This window comes from Pleurodeles waltl, chromosome 9 (assembly GCF_031143425.1).
Source record: "Pleurodeles waltl isolate 20211129_DDA chromosome 9, aPleWal1.hap1.20221129, whole genome shotgun sequence".
Lineage (NCBI taxonomy): Eukaryota > Metazoa > Chordata > Amphibia > Caudata > Salamandridae > Pleurodeles > Pleurodeles waltl.
This window is the reverse complement of record NC_090448.1, coordinates 780,298,161-780,316,453: the sequence shown is the minus strand read 5'-3', so window position 1 is coordinate 780,316,453 and position 18,293 is coordinate 780,298,161. Positions and strand designations below refer to the sequence as shown.

At 44.8% G+C, this 18,293-nt stretch overlaps 1 protein-coding gene across 1 annotated transcript in view; it reads left to right on the top strand.

The window, feature by feature from the left end:
• Positions 1-18,293, top strand: part of LOC138259971 (uncharacterized) — a 601,590-nt gene that overhangs the window by 487,956 nt on the left and 95,341 nt on the right. Inside the window, exon 11 of the mRNA XM_069207983.1 lies at positions 10,346-10,530. Coding sequence (XP_069064084.1) covers positions 10,346-10,530 — 185 coding nt within the window. The remainder of the gene's footprint in view (positions 1-10,345; positions 10,531-18,293) is intronic.

Genomic DNA, 18,293 nt, shown 5'->3' with positions numbered 1-18,293 from the left:
CCAAGGAGTAAGACATTATAGATTTGTGAGGTTCACTTCTCATTGGCAGTTATTACCTCAATGTATTTTTTCCAGAAATTGCCTTTCCCCATGATTATTACATTTTAGTGTGGATATTTTTCTCCACCGTAGACTTAGTTTTTTGTCTACATCCTGACGGTTCTTGGTTCTGCCGACAAGTATTTGATTTACATCAGTAATTCTGAGGTATTGTTCTTGGTGGACTTTTTGTTGTTCAGTGTAAGTGCTATCATATGAGCTCTAAGGTGTTGTTTACGTGGCATGGCCAAGATGGCAGCTGTATCGGACGCATTGTAAAGTGCTTCATGTGTGGCCCATTTTATATCCTACACTTTATACACTCATCCAGCTCTTGCAACTATTAGAACTGCTGCCTGAATATCCCCTAGGGCAGGACAGCTGTGCTGCGAACAGCGACTCGCCCATGGAGCCGTCACAGCGGTGAAGAAGGAGCAGAGCAAGCCGGCAGAGAGGGCCTGAGATGAGATTTTCCACATCGGGCCTGTGCCCACCAAGCGGCAACGCAACCGTCTTGACGACATCTACAACAAAGCCAACGAAGTGAGCGAAAGGCCTTGGTCCCACTTTCCGCTGCACCTGGAACGGACAGAGAGGCTTCCCCCCACAGGCTCCGGAGTATAATTAAGCAGGGTGCTACACAGGATCCCTGGGAGAAAAGGGAACCGGCCTGCATCTGTCCTCGAGAGTCTGCAAATGGGGCACAGGCTTTCCTGACACGGGAGCAGTAGGAACTGCTTGCCGTCACCTGCATCACCATCGCCCGAGGCTGTGGAGCCTCTGAGCGGCTCCACATAACTGCTCAGCATACCAGGAATTAAAAGAGAAGGCCAAATCCATTGCCTGATTGTGTGGAGTGCCTGGATAACTATAGTGCTGCCAGGATACACAGGGCCGCTAGGCCGGTCAACGAAGCGCTGCGGTCTGAACTTGCCTGCCATCCAAGTTTCCACCAGCTAAAAAATAGTAGTCCTCCATTGCCATATAAAAGTCCTAGTTTCTGGCGGTCCCCAATGTCAAATGATTCTGCCAGGGGCAGGTGACCACTAGGTATGTGAAGAGACCTACTCAATAATTGTCCCACCTGCATACCGAACTGTGTCAATAACTAATTTACATATCATGAAGTGCCCCTGGGGCGATTGATCATACCCCCCACACTCTCAGGGTGCTGTCAGTGCAGGCCCATTAATTGGCGCACCGGCCCAGCCTGCGCACATTGAGGCACACTGGCGACAAGATCATTGATTGGGCCTTCGTAGAAGCGGCTCAACACTGCATACTGCTGTATAGGAGCCCAACTAGATCTAAAAAACAGCCACCCTTCTGCCTGCTGTTGGACCCCTGAGGGCATAGATGTGAACAAATCATCTGCTGAGTGCACGGGACAAGGAGGGCGTTGTGCTGATTTAACTGGTACACTGAAGCAGTCTGAATCAGAGCTTCTTCCCCCGAACTGTAGGGCAGCCTGTGAGAGCTCTCTGAATTCAACCTCTGGATAGGCGGACCGCGAACACCGGTGTGACATACAGTAATAACTATCACCTGCACTGCTGCCGTGACCGCTAGAGATGAGGCTTGCTGGAAGTCCCCCTCATAATTCATTTTGCACAGTGTTCCCCACTTTTTTGATGTGAGAATGGAAAAGCATAAAGTCTCCAAACCCACAGTACCTGAACACTTGAGACCAATGACCTCCTCGGGGACCGCGGATCACATCTCAGATACTCTCCAGCATCTGGAAACCCCTTTACATGCTCACTCTACCTAGTTTGAACGAGTTTTACATGCAGTCATGAACACTAAAACATCCGTAGAACTAAAATTTACACAATTTACCAGGATGTGAAATTGCTTTGGGCTGATCATCGTAAACTAACAAATAGAGTGGAAGAAACCGAGTCATCCCTAGGCTCTCTGAGACTTCCATCCAAGAATTGCAAGCACAGATTAAGCTACTGAACACTGAGGGGGTGATGCTCCACCGGAGGGCAGAAGATGCAGAAGGGAGGTCCAGACTAAACAATCTCCATTTCCTGTGCTTTCCAGACCATTTGGGGGGGCCCGAGCATGGACCTATTCATTGAAAAACTGCTAATGCACACTGCACTGATGGTCTGCGTCGTCCGAGATTAATAATAAAGTACTCCGATCTGAGTCATAACACTGAACAGTGGCAGCTTGGCTACCACACAAGCAGCCATCAGTGATGCCTTCCACACCTATTATAACGAGCTATATGCTGCAACCCAAGTCCCCGCCATGGGACAAATGGAGACCTTCTTCGAAGGTCTTCATTGACTCTATTGTCTCCCCTCCAACGGGCCAAGCTCTAGGAGATCAGAGCAATGATTGCCCAAATAGCCAGAAATAAGACACTGGGTATGGATGGCCTACTGATAGAGTATTTAGCCACCTTTTCTACACATTTAACCCAGTCCCCACTGGATGTAAGCTCAATGCATAGGACAACTCCCGGACTCCCAGTGGGAAACACTGATAGTGGTCTTGCCCAAAACGGGGTGGGGCCCACTGGACATGGTCTCCTATACACCACTATATCTCCTTAACTTAGATTTCAAAGTTCTGGGCAAGGTACTTGCTAATAGGCTCCTCCCCCTAATAGGCATGAAAATCCATGAAGATCAATCTGGATTCATTACGGGATGCAGTACATTTCTCAGCATGAGGTGCCTTCTGCAGATTCTCCACGATACACTGGGAACAGACTAAGATAGGGTAGCAGTCTCTCTAGACATTGAGAAAGCTTTTTAGACACTTAAATGGGACTTCTACTCACCACCCTACACCACATGGGATTTGGCCCGAGATTCATGCAGTGGACCCATCCCTTATATTCAGTTCTGCTGGCCATAGTCAAGACGAGCCGTGTGATTTTCAATGCCTTCCTAAAAGGTAGGGCACCAGACAGGGGTGTCTGCTGTCCCCAGTGCTGTTTGCGATAGCTGTGGAACCCCTTGCCTGTAGCTTGCACCTCCATGCCCAGTAATGTGGGAGTCACAAACTGAACACTTATCACATTGTGTCTCTTTAGACTGATGGCGCATTGATATTTCTGCGTTAAGGATGGGCCAACTTACCAGAAGTGATGGCCCTAATAGATGCCTTTGGAGCTATATCTGACCTCTTGGTGAACTGGGAGAAGTCCTGTTTGTTCCCCCCTCGCACAGACACCAGATTATCTCTGAACTGTGCTCCCAGAACATTGTTTACGTTGGTGCCATAGTTCCTTTAAATACCTTGGGAAACATATGTATCACACTAACGCTGATCTTAAAGAAGGCACTTTGCGCTCCATATGAGGATTGATTTTTTTCTAGACCTCCTTACCCTTATCACCTCTGGGAAGAGTGGCGATAGTTAAGATGTTAATTCTCCCCCAATTGCTATATTGTTTATTTTTTTTTCCCTTTCCGATTGTGCTGTCTAAGCTCTTTTATTCGGGAACTGAACAGACTGCTCTTAGAATTCCTCTGAAGGAAAGACTGACGCCAAGTAGCTCTAACAATGGCACAACAACTGCTTACAGAAAGGGGTCTAAGCATGCCCAACTTTGAGCTCTTCTATGCTGCTGCTCAAGTATAGTGTCAACTACACTTGCATTGTATTGTATTTGGGTATTTTTAAAGCCTATTCAGGCCATAGCCATCAAAGCGCTGAAAGCAGAGCAGTCGGAAAGCGGAAAAACATAACAGCTACTGGGGGAAAAAAACAAGTTCTAAATTGCTTACGAAAAGAAATGTAAGCATCAAGCCTACTAATGGTTACTGGAAGAGAGTTCCAGAGCTTTGCCGCAGCCACAGAAAAAGCCCGGCCACCCAATCTAGTTCTCTTACATCGGGGAACAGCACCTGCCGAAGGTCCAGCTGATCTTAAATGGCGGCTAGGAATGTATCACTATATTGCAGATTGAAGGTATCACGATCCCTGGGAGTGGAGCGCTTTATAGGTCAAGCAAAGGACTTTAAAAGTGATTTGCTTCCCTAAAGAGAGTCAATGAAGCTGTCTTAAACTCTCCCTGGCAGAAGCAGACTTGGATAGTCCTAACACAAGACGAGCTGCTGCATTCTGGATAGGCTGAAGCTTATTCAGAGAGAATTGATTGATGTTCAAATATAATGCATTCCAGTAGACTAGTCTGGATGTGATCAGAGCAAGGACCCCGAATATTCGAATTTCTTGTGGAAGGAGCGGTAAAACTTAAAAAAATATTTTAACCATCCAAACACAGGAACTGACTATTTGATTGACCTGTAAGTCAAATTTCAAAGAATTGTTAAACATGACTCCCAGGTTTTTGGCTGCTAATATGGGATATGATAAAGCTGCACAGGATTCAGGCCACCAGTGATTGCTCCAAATAGACCTGTCCAGCCCAAATACCAGGATCTCAGTCTTATCCCCATTCATTTCCAGCCAATTCTGGCTCAACCATAGGCTGACTTCCCTCATGCAGTTATGAAACCTATCTGCCACCTCTTCCCAGTCATCACTGATGGGTACAATAAACTGAGTGTCATCCGCATATGGACGGAATTGAAACCACATGAATGGACCAATTTTGCCAAAGGTGCCAGGTACAAATTAAAAAGGCTTAGACTGAGGGAGGTCCCCTGAGGGTCTCCGCAGGGAAGCTGGAAGGGAGCTGCTCTGAAGTCCCCACAGCTGACTGTAATGGGTCTGCCGCTCAGAATAGACTCCAGCAACCCCACTGCAACATCTCTTACCCCTGTCTGTTGCAGCCGCGGTAAAATCAGCTGAGGGGAGGAGGTGCTGAATGCGGCAGAGAGATCCAGTAATCCCAAAACGGCCGCTCGCCCCGGTCCACTTGTCTACATGTAGTTCAAACAATAAGGGCGGATTCCGTACTGTGATGTTGTCGGAAATCGTGCTGGGGAACAGCCATTTGCCAGAAGGTAATTGGCTAATTCATGATTGATTTGTTTTTCTAAAATCTCAGAAGGGGCAGGCAAAAGATCACTAGGATCTCCCCAAAGTTTTTTTTTTTTTTCCCCAGAGATATGACAACTGTCTCTTCCCAAGACGAGGGGAAGACCACTGATACCAGAACTTCTGCAAAAATAGCTTCCAGAACCTCTGCAATAGGATCTGGAGCCAACTGTAGCACCCTAGGCAGACTGGGATCATCCAGTGAGCCAGAAGTAATCCCAGAAAGAAGAGACTTGATCTTAACAGCTGGTAGAGGCGCAAACCTAGTCAGAACCAGCTCACTATCAACCCCTCCAGTTGCCTCAGGGACATACTTGACAGGATTCAAAGGAAGGTAAGGAAAATCAGAATGTATCTGCAGGATTTTATCTTTAAAGAACCCACCACCTTATCACAGAAAGATTGTGAATTCTCTATGTACTCTCTATGAGAGGAGGTGATGCCAAGGAACGTACCACCATAAAAAGTTCTTGGAGGACATTGACAGCTGCCTTAATCTTCTGTGGAAAAAAAACTTACTTTAGTGTCTCTAGTAGCCTGTTTGTAATTACACAAACTTATCCTGAGCTTGGCTCTCTCAACCAAATCTTGATCCTGTTTCCATTTACGTTCCTGCCTTGTATACAATCTTTGGAGATCCTTAAGCTCCTTGGTGTACCACGGAGCTGTGGATTTTCTGCCGCCAGCAGGTATTTCCTTCTTCATTGGGGCCGCTTCTTCCAATGCGACGCTGACCCATTGGTTGTATTTCTCCACTAACTTGCCTTGCCCCCCAAATTTTGGGTCTTGCTGTTTATCAAGAGCTAGAGCAAAATCCTGTCCCTCAATCTTTCCCCAATTCCTGTCATACTTGGTGACAGTTTGCCTAGGCTCCATTCTGCTGCCCCCCCAAAACCTCAATGGATATAAGCCTGTGATAACTCCGGTCTAGCAACTGACATCCCATGACAGTAAGATCTCCATCTCTACAGAAGATCCCGTCAAGTGTGTGACTTGCAAAATGGGTGGCCGACTTGACCCCTAAACTCCAGCCAAAGCTGGTCATAAAATCATCAAAGCTATTAGTATCACTGCACATCTCGTTATCCAGGTGAAAATTAAAATCCCCTAACACAATGCATTTATTCAAAGCAATCACTGATTCCACTAATTGGTGCCAGTTCTTAAGGAACTGTTTTTTCGGGCCTGGCGGATAGTAGATTAACATGCCTGCCATTCAGATAGCATCTCTACATCTAAGTTTAAAGTGCATACCTTCACAAATCTCCAGGCTCATATTAAAAGGCTCTAATGTGCAGATAAAATTATTTCTGTAGACCCTAACACCCCCCCCCCCCCCCCCACCCCATCAATAAATGAGCTGCACCTTGCAAAGGGTTTTCATTATATACCAGGTATATAGCAATTCATTTGGTGAAATATAAAGAGTGAAAAATAGGTATCAAGGGAAACCTGTGTATTTCCAAAAGGGGCACTAGATGAGGTGTTGAGAAGCCTTGGTTATTTGCACATCTCTGAATTCCGGGGTCCCCATACTAGCGTGTGAATAACAGGGCATTTCTCAATAGACTTCTTTGTACACACGGTCTTACATTTGGAAGGAAAAAAATGTAGCGAAAGACCAGGGGCAATTACACTTATTCTTCTATTATGTGTTCCCCCAAGTCTCCCGATAAAAATGGTACCTCACTTGTGTAGGTAGGCCTAGTGCCCGTGACAGGAAACCCAACATGGACCCATCATATTTTTACATTGAAATCTGATGTTTTTTCTAAAGTGCCTAGCTGTGGATTTTGGCCTCTAACTCAGCCGACACCTAGGGAAACCCAGCAAACCTATACACTTTTGAAAACTAGACACTTTGGGGTACTCAGGATGGGGTGCCTTGTGGGGCTCTCACCAGGTTCTGTTACCCAGAATCCTTTGCAAACCTCAACATTTGTCAAAACAAACACTTTTTCCTCACATTTCGGTGATAGAAAGTTCTGGAATCTGAGAGTAGCCACAAATTTTCTTCCACCTAGCATTCCCCCAAGTCTCCTGATACAAATGGTACCTCACTTGTCTTGGTAGGCCTAGTGCCCGCAACAGGAAATGCCCCAAAAAGCAACATGGACACATCACATTTTTACATTGAAAACAGATGTGTTTTTTGGAAAGTGCCTAGGTATGGATTTTGGTCTGTAGCTCAACCGTCACCCATGAAAACCTACGAAACGTGTGCATTTTTTAAAACTAGACACCTAGAAGAACCCTGGATAGGGTAACTTGTGGCGCTCTCGCCAGGTTACCCAGAATCCTTTGCAAACCTCAATTTGGCAAAAAACACTTTTTCCTCACATTTCGGTGATAGAAAATTCTCGAATTTGAGAAGACACGCAAATTTCCTTCCACAAATCATTTCCTCAAGTCTCCCGATACTAATGGTACCTCACTTTTGCTGGTAGGCCTAGTGCCTGCGACAGGAAGTGCCCCAAAACACAACATGGACACATCAAATTTTTCTTATGAAAACTGATCAGATTTTTTTGCAAAGTGCCTAGCTGTGGATTTTGTCCTCTAACTCAACCGACACCCAGGAAAACCTAGCAAACCTGGACACTTCTGAAAACTAAACACCTAGGTGATCCCAGAATGGGGTAACTTCTGGCGATCTCTCCAGGTTCTGTTACCCAGAATCCTTAGCAAACCTCAACATTTGGCAAAAAACACTTTCCTCACGTTTCAGTGCTGCAAAGTTGTGGAATCTGAGGGGGGCCACAAACTTCCTTCTTCCCAGCATTCCCCCACATCTTCGGAAAAAAATGGAACGTCACTTGTGTGAGTAGGCCTATTTCCGCAACAGGAAATGCCCCAAAACACTACATGGACACATCAAAATTATCACTTACAAAACTACCTAAAGAGGGAGGAGGGTACCTGCGTTTTCCTACCAAACCCAGGCATTTCTGAAAACTAAACACCTGAGGGAGTCCAGGGAGGTGTGACTTGCGTGGATCCCCCAGTGTTTTCTTATCCAGAATCCTCAGCAAACCTCAAATTTAGCTAAAAAATCAAATTTTCACCAAATTTCTGTGTGGTATCACCGCACCTGCACAAATTTCCTACCACCCAACTTTCCCCTCAGTCTCCCGATAAAAATGATACCTCACTTGTGTAGGTGGGCCAAAGTGCCTGTGACAGGGAAGAGCCAAAAACATGTTGAAATTGAGGGGGAACCAAAGCGGGTCCAAAAGGCCAGTTTGAAATAAAATGTTTTTAGGCTGACAAGTGGGGCAGAATTTTTATCGGTATAGAGGCAACAATGTTGGGGGGTAGGAATTTTGTGGATTCCTGCAGATTCCGGAAAGTTCCATCACAAAAATGTGGGAAAATATGTGATTTCAAGCAGAGTTGGAGGTTTGCAGGGCATTGTGGGAAAGAAAATGGTGCGGGGTGCATGTGAAGCACACCACCCTGGACTCACCCAGAGTTTAGTTTTCAGATGTGCCTAGGTCTCCTAGATTTTTCTAGATGGCAGCGTTCCAAAGTCTAAAAAGTGCAGCTCTCACCATTCCAAGTGGGACAATTTTGAGAGTTAGCCAAGCTCTCAAGGCCCAAAGGTAAAACCAAAACCCAAAATAATCAAATGTCCTCCTGCTTGCCCCTGCGATAAGATCTTTTAGTGTGCGGAGGAGGGGGAAGAGCTGAAAGACTGTTACCCCCTTCGGTTGAGGTGGGGGCATAATACCCATATCCATACTGGTTGGTAGCCACCACCCCACTATTTTCACCAGTGGGCAGAACAACTTTGTCCCCACCCTCTTTTTCTGAAAACAAAATCTTCCCTAGTGTCCAGTGGGCTTTCTGTCTCCCTTGGGGGCAGATGGGCCTTACAAAAATAGGCTGATCTGCCTCCAAGGGGGGCAGAAATGGCCACAGTAATGTGTCCCAATGGGGAGCGGCCTTTGCCCAAGGGGCTTCCCCCCCAAACAAAACACACACACACCAGTCCCTGGTGCCTAGTGGTTTCTGCCCCCCTGGAGGGCAGGTCGGCCTAATTAAAATAGGCTGATCTGCCCCTTGCCTGAGGGGTCGCACCCCTTGCATGAAACTGGTGTTGAAAAAAACACAAATCCCTGGATCCCCTTTGGGGGCAGATTGACATAGTAAAAATAGGTCAATTTTCCACCCAAGGTGGTTAGAAATGGTCTCAAATAAAATTGCCCCCACCCCCACCCAGGGAAGCAACCCTTGCCTAGGGGCCCACTCCCCTCCTGTAAAGTAAAAGACCTAATTAACATAGGCCGATCTGCCCTCGAGGGGGGCAGAAGTGGCCTAATAAACAAATGCCTCAGTTGGAAAGTGTCTCTTGCCCAAGGGGCCGCCCCCCTTTGTTTGTATACACAAAGTGAACAAACTCCCTGGTGTCTAGTGGGCATTCCTGCAGCATGACCGCTATGCTATCCTGCTGCAGAAATGCTCAGAAAGACATTAAAGGAAAGGAAAAGCCTTTCCTTTCCTTTGATGCCTCTCTGATCTCCCCCACTCCCAATCGGAAGAGAAACACACGCTGATGTCATCAGATGTCTCTGGGGGTGGAAGGGGAAGTGATTCCCCTTCCATCCCTGCCCTGGGGAGGTACCACTCCCCCGTGGGCAGGGTGCTGAAGGCAACGGTTCCATCCTCGGCACCCAAGCGGTGCAGCAGAGGACATAACCGTTACATCCTGGGCACCCAAGGGGTTAAAAAAAATGTGTTGTATACTAAAACAATAAACAAAGATTAAAACTCCATCTAATCACCCCTCTGTCCTGCAGCAGTAGAGGACTGGAGTTCAGAAGTTCAGACAAGTGCTTCAGGTTTTTGATGATAAGAACTGTAACAAACACATTGCCCTGTAAAACAGTGCCCCTGTGGTTATGAAATAGTTACCATGAGGATTGGTAGCTGATGGTTGCTGTGTTAGGTAGGGTGTCCCTCTACTTTTGGCCCTTCCTTATAATTGCTGTCATCATCTCAGCCCCTCTGGCGTGGAGTTTTGTATACCAAGGATATATAAGTGTTGGAGGTATTTGGATGAACATCATTTACAAAAGAGAGCAATAACAGTATAGATATGTTTTATCTTTTTGTATAGTTATTAAACATACTGCAATTAAAGATATAAATACAAAAAAATAATTTGATGTCTTGGGTCCAGTAGCATGGCTGGAGATTATCCAGGGATATGAAAACGTAAAGATACCTTTTGGTAGAACTGTCATTACATGTAAGGAACTTGTCTTTTCAAAAGTTTTTTCTGCAAATGTGAAACCTTGATCTGTAAGACGTTTGCTTTGGACATTTAATGCAGGAGAATGCAAAGCTATATTTGAACCTGCTTGAGATGGAGTTCAGTGCTGATGTCAAACACAACGAGCGCAACACCATTAACTGCATAGAACGGGTCCTGAGCAGCAGCCTCCCTGCTGACACTAAAGTAGTTTTCTCCCAGCGCCGGATGGAATTTCTAGAAGATTTTGGTTCCAGCATAAAGAGGTAAAAACATTTTGAATACTATCCTAGCTCTTCAAAGGACTTTTGTGAAAGCAGATTTAAATTTGCTTGAAAATTGATTTGATTTTTTTGTAGCTTGCAAAAACTACACTACAATAAATAATATTTTAGATAGGTTTATTGCTATGGCTGATAAGATTCTTCATGACAAATCTCAAATTATAATTCTCTGTCGTTGTGGAGAAAGCATTTACACTGAGCTGATAGGAATATTCCCTGGAAAAATAAACAAAAATATGGGTTGCTCCAAAACATGCAAACATTTATGATGTTAATTCTGCTGACCCTTCTACCAGAGTTGAATTGGATGCACAGTTGTGCTTTCGATAATACATTCAAGAGGGGCCAGACAGTTCTGCCCTACTCTATGACCATCATTTGCCCTGGCGGTGGAACTACTTGTGAAGAAAGTTAATTACAATACTACTATAAATTTTTTTTTAAAAAGATTGACTAAATCAGATCGCCATTAAGTTGCTCTTTTAGTTGATGACATCTCTTGCTTAATGTCAGACCCGGCTTACTGTGTCCCAGCGTTGGTAGGAAAGTTACAGCAGTTCTGCTGTTTGTCTGAAACTGAAATAAATATATGGAGGTTTCTGATATGCAGTTTGATGGCTTCAAACTTTTATTCAAAATATTGTATGGACGGGAGATTCAGTACCTTACTTAAATCTGCCCATCTATTATAAATATGTTTGACTGTAATATACCTGGACTCCTAGAAAAATGATACAAAGTTTGGCACGCAGTGCTTAAGCTGGATATTTTTTGGTTTGGACAATTGAGTAATTTAAGATGAACTTCATCTTGTGATTTTTGTTTGTAGAACAGAGGTTACCGATTATTTTTCTCAGTGTTCTCAGAACTACCCTGGGTACATTGTCCTTCATCTGGTCCGAATAGGCTCACAATGTAGTGAGCCCCATCCTTTAAATAACCCTTGGCACTACTCTCCTTAAAGAGTTCTAAGGCAGAATCTGTGTTTTTGTCAAATAGGCATGAGCCATCGAAAGGCATATCCATAGGGGAGATGTATATGTCTCTTGAGAAACCTATGGATCACCAGTTCAGTTAATCCAGAGGGTTGGTGTTCAGACAGTGCCAGTCCTTTCATTTTTGGGGACTCAGATCCTGCATCCAATGCTCAGGAGAGCATAGGCATCAATCCTCCTAGACCCCCTACCCTTTGGCCACAGACTCCAAGCTGCTTCAACTTGCTATTAGTGGTAGATAACTACCTTGTGTGGGCTTTAACCAGTGGTACAACAGATCAATCAGTATTGTTAAGCGTTACTGTTTCTTTCTGCCCTGTTGAACCTTCCTCTCACATTATAATGCCTGTCAAAGGAGCACCTATCCATTCTAATATAAGAAGTGTAAGCTTTACTTGACACAGGATTAAATGGAAGATCTGCTACTGTGTTTCCTCAGAGCGAAGAAGGAAAATTGGATGGTAGCCTTAGACCTGCAGGATGCGTATTTTCATATACCTGTCTGGCAGTCTCACAAACATTGCCTGCGGTTCAAAGTAAGCCAAGAGCATTTTCTGATTGCTCTGTTTCACTTTGGTCCCACCTGTGCCGCTTTGGTGTTCACAAAAGAGATGGCAGTGGTCATTACAAGTAAGCAATTTATTTCAGAGGTTGGGCGTACAGTTTTCTCATACCTCGATGACTAGCTATTGAAGGCGGATTCACCAAAGACAGTCAGGGCCCACCTCCAGACAATGGCAAACCTCCCGACAGCATTGGGGTTCTCATTCAACGAGCTGAAGTTGCGCTTGACTCCTTCACAGAGACTTTTTTTTTGGTAGGAACGGTCTTGAACACTGCATTTCCCTCCACTGAGGTAAGTCCTGGCCTTTCCACCTACTATCCCGAAATTTCAACCTCAGTACTGTATCTTGGTGAGGGCAGCTCTGAGCCTTCTTTGTCTGTTAACCTCTTGTCGACTATGCCAGGTGGCATATGCAGGCTCTGCAGTGAATCTGATGTCACTGTTTTCCTAGCACCAAGGCAACCTGTAAGATGTCATCAAATTTTGGAAGTGACTGCACATGTTTTGCAGTGTTGGCTGCTTCACAGCTGTTGGAAAAGCAGCAGACTTCTCTCCCTTCCCCACAGAGAGCAGCACCTGGCAGATAACTTGCATTCCAAGGTGGCACAGGGCATCTTCTGACACTGCTGGGAACCCTGATTAGATCTCTTTGCCACCATGGAATGTGCAGTGTCAAAACGTGCGTTGGCGTCCCATGAAAACTTTTGCTAGGAGATGTATAGCTACTGGAGTGGGACATGAGTCTTGTACCCACTCCCGCGTCTCCTGCCTCGAGTTCTGAAGATGATCAGCAGTGATTGGGTATAAGTTGTCCTAGCATCTCCTGCTTTCGCCAAGAGAGTATGATACCCCAAACGTCTAGGCATGAGAGCCTGTACCATCTTCTCCCCCCCCCCCACCACCAGGTTACCACATTGTGAGGATCTTCCTTCGCAGAACCAAGGTAGGGTTCTTCACCCGGACATGCACATTCTAAACCTTCATGCATGGAGATGGAATGGTGGCAGTCGACTGCTTTCGAATCACCACCTAAGTTTGTGGATGTCATTATTGCTGCCAGATGTCTGCATGCAAAGTCCATTTACGCCAGGCCCTAGGACAGATTTCTGGCCTGGTGTGGCGTCCACAAGATAACCCCCCCCCCCCCCCCCCAAGAGGGGAGCAGAAGCTACTAGACACCAGGGATTTTTTTTATTTTTTATACTAATGCATAAGGGGAGCAGCCCCTTGGGCAAGGGCGGGTCCCCGGGGGGAGGGGCAAAATATTTTTAGACTTTCTGTCCCCCCGCGGAGGCAGATCAGCCTAATCTGCCCCCAGGGGGGCAGAAACCTATAGACACCAGGGATATTTATATATTTTTATTTACTTTGTTTTTATGTATGGGGAGCGACCCCTTAGGCAAGGGTCGCTCCCCTGGGGGCAAATTGTATTTAGACCATTTCTGACACCCTTGGGGGCAGATCTGCCTATTTTTGTTAGGCAGATCGGCCCCCAAGGGGGGCAGAAACCACTAGACACCAAGGATTGGTGTGTGTATGTGTGTATTGTTTGAGGGGGGGAGGAGGGCAGCCCCTTGAGCAAGAGTCGCTCACCATGGGGCCACATTGCTGTTGGCTATATCTGCCCCCATTTGGGGCAGATCAGCCTATTTTTGGAAGGGGGGCAGAAAGACCACCAGAGACCACAAAAGATTTATTTTTCAAAATAAGAGGGTGGGGGTATGGCCATACTCCCACACCAAATAAATGGGACCAAAGTTGTTCTGCCAACAAGTGGGAAGATGGGGCCATTAACCACGATCCACATCCCGGGGAGCAGAAAGTCTACTAGATGCCATGAAATAAAAAAAATAAAAAAAATAGTGGGGTGGGGGCTACCAACCAGTATGGGCCTGGTTATGCCCCCACCCCAGCTGAATTGGTAACAGTCTTTCAGCTCTCCCCCGCACACTAAAACATCTTATCCCACGGCAAGCGAGGGACATTTGATTATTTTAGGTTTTGGTGTCACGTTTGGGCCATGAGAGCTTGGTAACTCTCAAAATTGTCCCACTTGGAATGGTGAGGGCTGCACTTTTTTGACTTTGGGACGCTGCCATGTAGAAAAAACCACAACACCTAGACACATCTGAAAACTAAACATCTGGTTGATTCCAGGTTGGTGTGCTTCACATGCACCCCACACCCTTTTCTTACCCACAATGCCCTGCAAACCTCCAACTTTGCTGGAAATCACACATTTGTCCCACATTTTTGTGATGGAACCTTCCGGAATCTGCAGGCATCCACAAAATTCCTACCACCCAACATTGTCTCATCCATACCGATAAAAATTCTGCTGCACTTGTCAGCCTAAAAATGATTTTTTTTCAACCTGCCCTTTTGGACCCGCTTTGGTTCCCCCTCAATTTCGACATGTTTTTGTCTCTTCCCTGTCACAGGCACTGGCCCACCTACACAAGTGAAGTATCATTTTTACTGGGAGACTGAGGGGAACGTTGGGTGGTAGGAAATTTGTCCCGGTGCGGTGATTCCACAAAGAAAGTGGGAAAAAAGAGATTTTTTTTTTTTTAGCTAAATTTGAGGTTTGCTGAGGATTCTGGGTAAGAAAACGTAGGGGGAATCCACGCAAGTCACACCTCCCTGGACTCCCTCGGGTGTCTAGTTTTCAGAAATGTCTGGGTTTGGTAGGTTTCCCTAGATGGCTGCTGAGCCCAGGACCAAAAATGCAGGTGCCCCCACGAAAACAGGTAGTTTTGTATTTTTTAATTTTGATGTGTCCAGATAGTGTTTTGGGGCATTTCCCTTCGCAAGCACTAGGCCTACCCACACAAGTGAGGTACCATGTTTATCAGGAGGCTTGGGGGAACGCTGGGTGGAAGGAAATTTGTGGCTCTTCTCAGATTCCAGAACTTTCTGTCACCAAAATGAGAGGAAAAAGTGTTTTTTTTGGCCAACGTTTGAGGTTTGCAAAGGATTCCGGGTAACCGAACCTGGTCAGAGCCCCACAAGTCACCCCCATCTTGGATTCCTCAGGGTGTCTAGTAGTCAAAAATGCGCAGCTTTGGTAGGTTTCCCTAGGTGCCGGCTAAGCTAGAGGCCAAAATCTACAGCTTGGCACTTTGCAAAAAACATGTTAGATTTCAATGTAAAAATGTGATGTGTCCATGTTGTGTTTTCGGACACAAACATTAGGCCTACCCCCGGAAGTGAGGTACCATTTTTATCGGGAGACTTGGGGGAACACTGAATAGTAAAACAAGTGTTATTGCCCCTTGTCTTTCTCTACATTTTTTTCCTTCCAAATGTAAGACAGTGTGTAAAAAAGACGTCTATTTGAGAAATGCCCTGTAATTCACATGCTAGTATGGGCACCCCGGAATTCAGAGATGTGCAAATAACCACTGCTTCTCATCATCTTATCTTGGCCCATTTTGGAAATACAAAGGTTTTCTTGATACCTATTTTTCACTTTTTATATTTCAGCAAATGAATGAAAACCCATTGCAAGGCGGAGCTCATTTATTGGCTCTAGGTACCTTGGGTTCTTGATGAACCTACAAGCCCTATATATCCCCGCAACCAGAAGAGTCCAACAGACGTAACGGTATATTGCTTTAAAAAATCTGACATTGCAGGATAAAGTTACAGAGTAAAACGTGGAGAAAAATGCCTTTTTTTACCTCAATATATTGTTTTATTCAGCTGTTATTTTCTGTAGGAAACACTTGTAGGATCTACACAAATTACCCCTTGCTGAATTCAGACTTTTGTCTACTTTTCAGAAATGTTTAGCTTTCTGGTATCCAGCATTGGTTTCACACCCATTTCTGTCACTAACTGGAAGGAAGCTGAAAGCACAAAAAATAGTAAAAATGGGGTATGTCCCAGTAAAATGCCAAAATTGTGTTGAAAAATTGGGTTTTCTGATTCAAGTCTGCCTGTTCCTGAAAGCTGGGAAGATGGTGATTTTAGCACCGCAAACCCTTTGTTGATGTCATTGTCAGGGGAAAAACCACAAGCCTTCTTCTGCAGCCCTTTTTTCCCATTTCGTTTTTTTAAAACTACATTTTTGCTGTATTTTGGCTAATTTCTTGGTCTCCTTCAGGGGAACCCACAAAGTCTGGGTACCGCTAGAATCCCTAGGAGGTTGGGAAAAAAGGACGCAAATTTGGCGTGGGTAGCTTATATGGACAAAAAGATATGAGGGCCTAAGCGCGAACTGCCCCAAATAACCAAAAAAAGGTTTGGCACCTGAGGGGGGGGGAAAGGCCTGGCAGTGAAGGGGTTAAAGGTTTGATAAGCATGTTTCTTCCTAGACAGTTTGTGATACCGCAGTGGATCCATAACTTGGTCTTGTCTTCTGGGCACTCTCTTCGAGCTGATGCACAGCTGTTCATTGTGTCTTCTGTCCATAAAGACTGTCTTCTCATTGTAATCACTTCAGCTCATTGCATGAGTGAACACCGGCCTTTGTTGGTCAACTGCCCTACGCCATGTTTTTTCAGGACCAGAAAAGAGCTTAAAACTTTTACATTACTCATACCAAGAACTATCGGGATGACTATCAGTTTTTTGTAGGGCTCTCTGGGGCGGAGAAATGAGAGGCTGTGCATGAAAGGACTCTGTCAAGGTTAGTTGTTCTCTGCATTTAAGATATGCTACGCATTGGCCAAAAAAGCAGCTTCCGGAAAGTTTGAGAGTCCATTCTACAAAGGCTGAGGCTGTCTTGACATTAAGAGTGTGAGGCTCTAGCATAGGTGTCGATGCATATGTTCCCGAAGCACTACTGCCTTGACATCCAGGTCCACATTGAAGGGCATTTCTCCCTTTTGGTCCTGTAAGATATTTTAGTGTGAGCCCTCTACACAGACCCTCCACCATCAGAAGAACAAGTTATTTACCTTTGATAATACTCTTTCTGGTATATACCTGTCTGGCAGTCTCACAGCCAGAAAGAGTGTTACCGAAGGTAAGTAACTTGTTCACTACTTGCACGTACATCTCACCTACTCTAGAATAGACATCATTTTGATGTTATGGAATCCCCTAGACCAAGATATACACACTGAGATAGGAACAATTGCAATATATCATCAAGCAATCCTTACATGTGACTTAATAGGCATAGACAATGCTCTCTGGCATAGAAGTTAGAGGCTTGGCTTAGAGGATATGTTCTGAGGGATGCTGCTAATGGCAGAAATCAGATAAGCAATTATTAACTACTTGACTAATAACAATACACTTGACACAAAACAAGAGATGCTATGGTAAGTTATGAGGGCCTTAGTCAGAGGAAAGATAAAAGCACTGACGACTGTACTAAAAAGAAATTGGTGGCACTTATCCAGGAGAGGGTCATTAAGAAATGGAACATGAACAAAAGCAGCCCGGACTGAGATCAGACTTAAGGAAAGTAAGAAAACTAAAGAGGCAATTACATTTTAAGCTAGTAATCAGATTCAAAAAAGCATTTCTAGTGTTCAAATGAAGGATATTATTGATTAGGAATTAAAGCATGTACCCTTCTGGCAAAAGCATCACAAAACAAGTGAAATAGAAATAGAGATAGAATAGTCCCCATCAAAGACCATACAGCAATTTTCTGAGAAAGACGAATTGGAGAACTTTTAAGGAAATTTTAATCAAAAGTGTATTTACAAGTATTAGAGGAAGGAACCATCAGGCAAGTTTTTAGAGGCACTAGATCTCCCTAAATTAACTGCAGAACAGATAGAAACCTTAATACCCTTGATAGAAGTAGCAGTCATTAAAACCATAGAAGAATTAAAAGCAGCATGGCCCCTGGGCCACATGGCTTTATTGGGGTTTGTATATAGACTTTACAAGACACCCTTTACTGACCCAACCATTGCAAGAAAAGGGCAAGTATCAAACACAATTAATGAGGCAAGGCAAGAATCTTACTCTCAGTTGTCCATACAGATCAATATTCAATTAGCCTTTGACCACAACCCCCATATGAAAATTCTGTCCACAAGGCTTCCTGAGGTCCTCCCTGACATTGCACATGAAATTCGATTGAGTTATATCAAAAAGTTCCAATATTTGAACAACATTAGAAAAGCCAACCTGTTAGAAAAAGAGCACTGATGATGTTAGGTGCAGAAAAGACTTTGATAGGGTCAACTGGGGATTCTTTGAAAGAGTAATACTAAAGT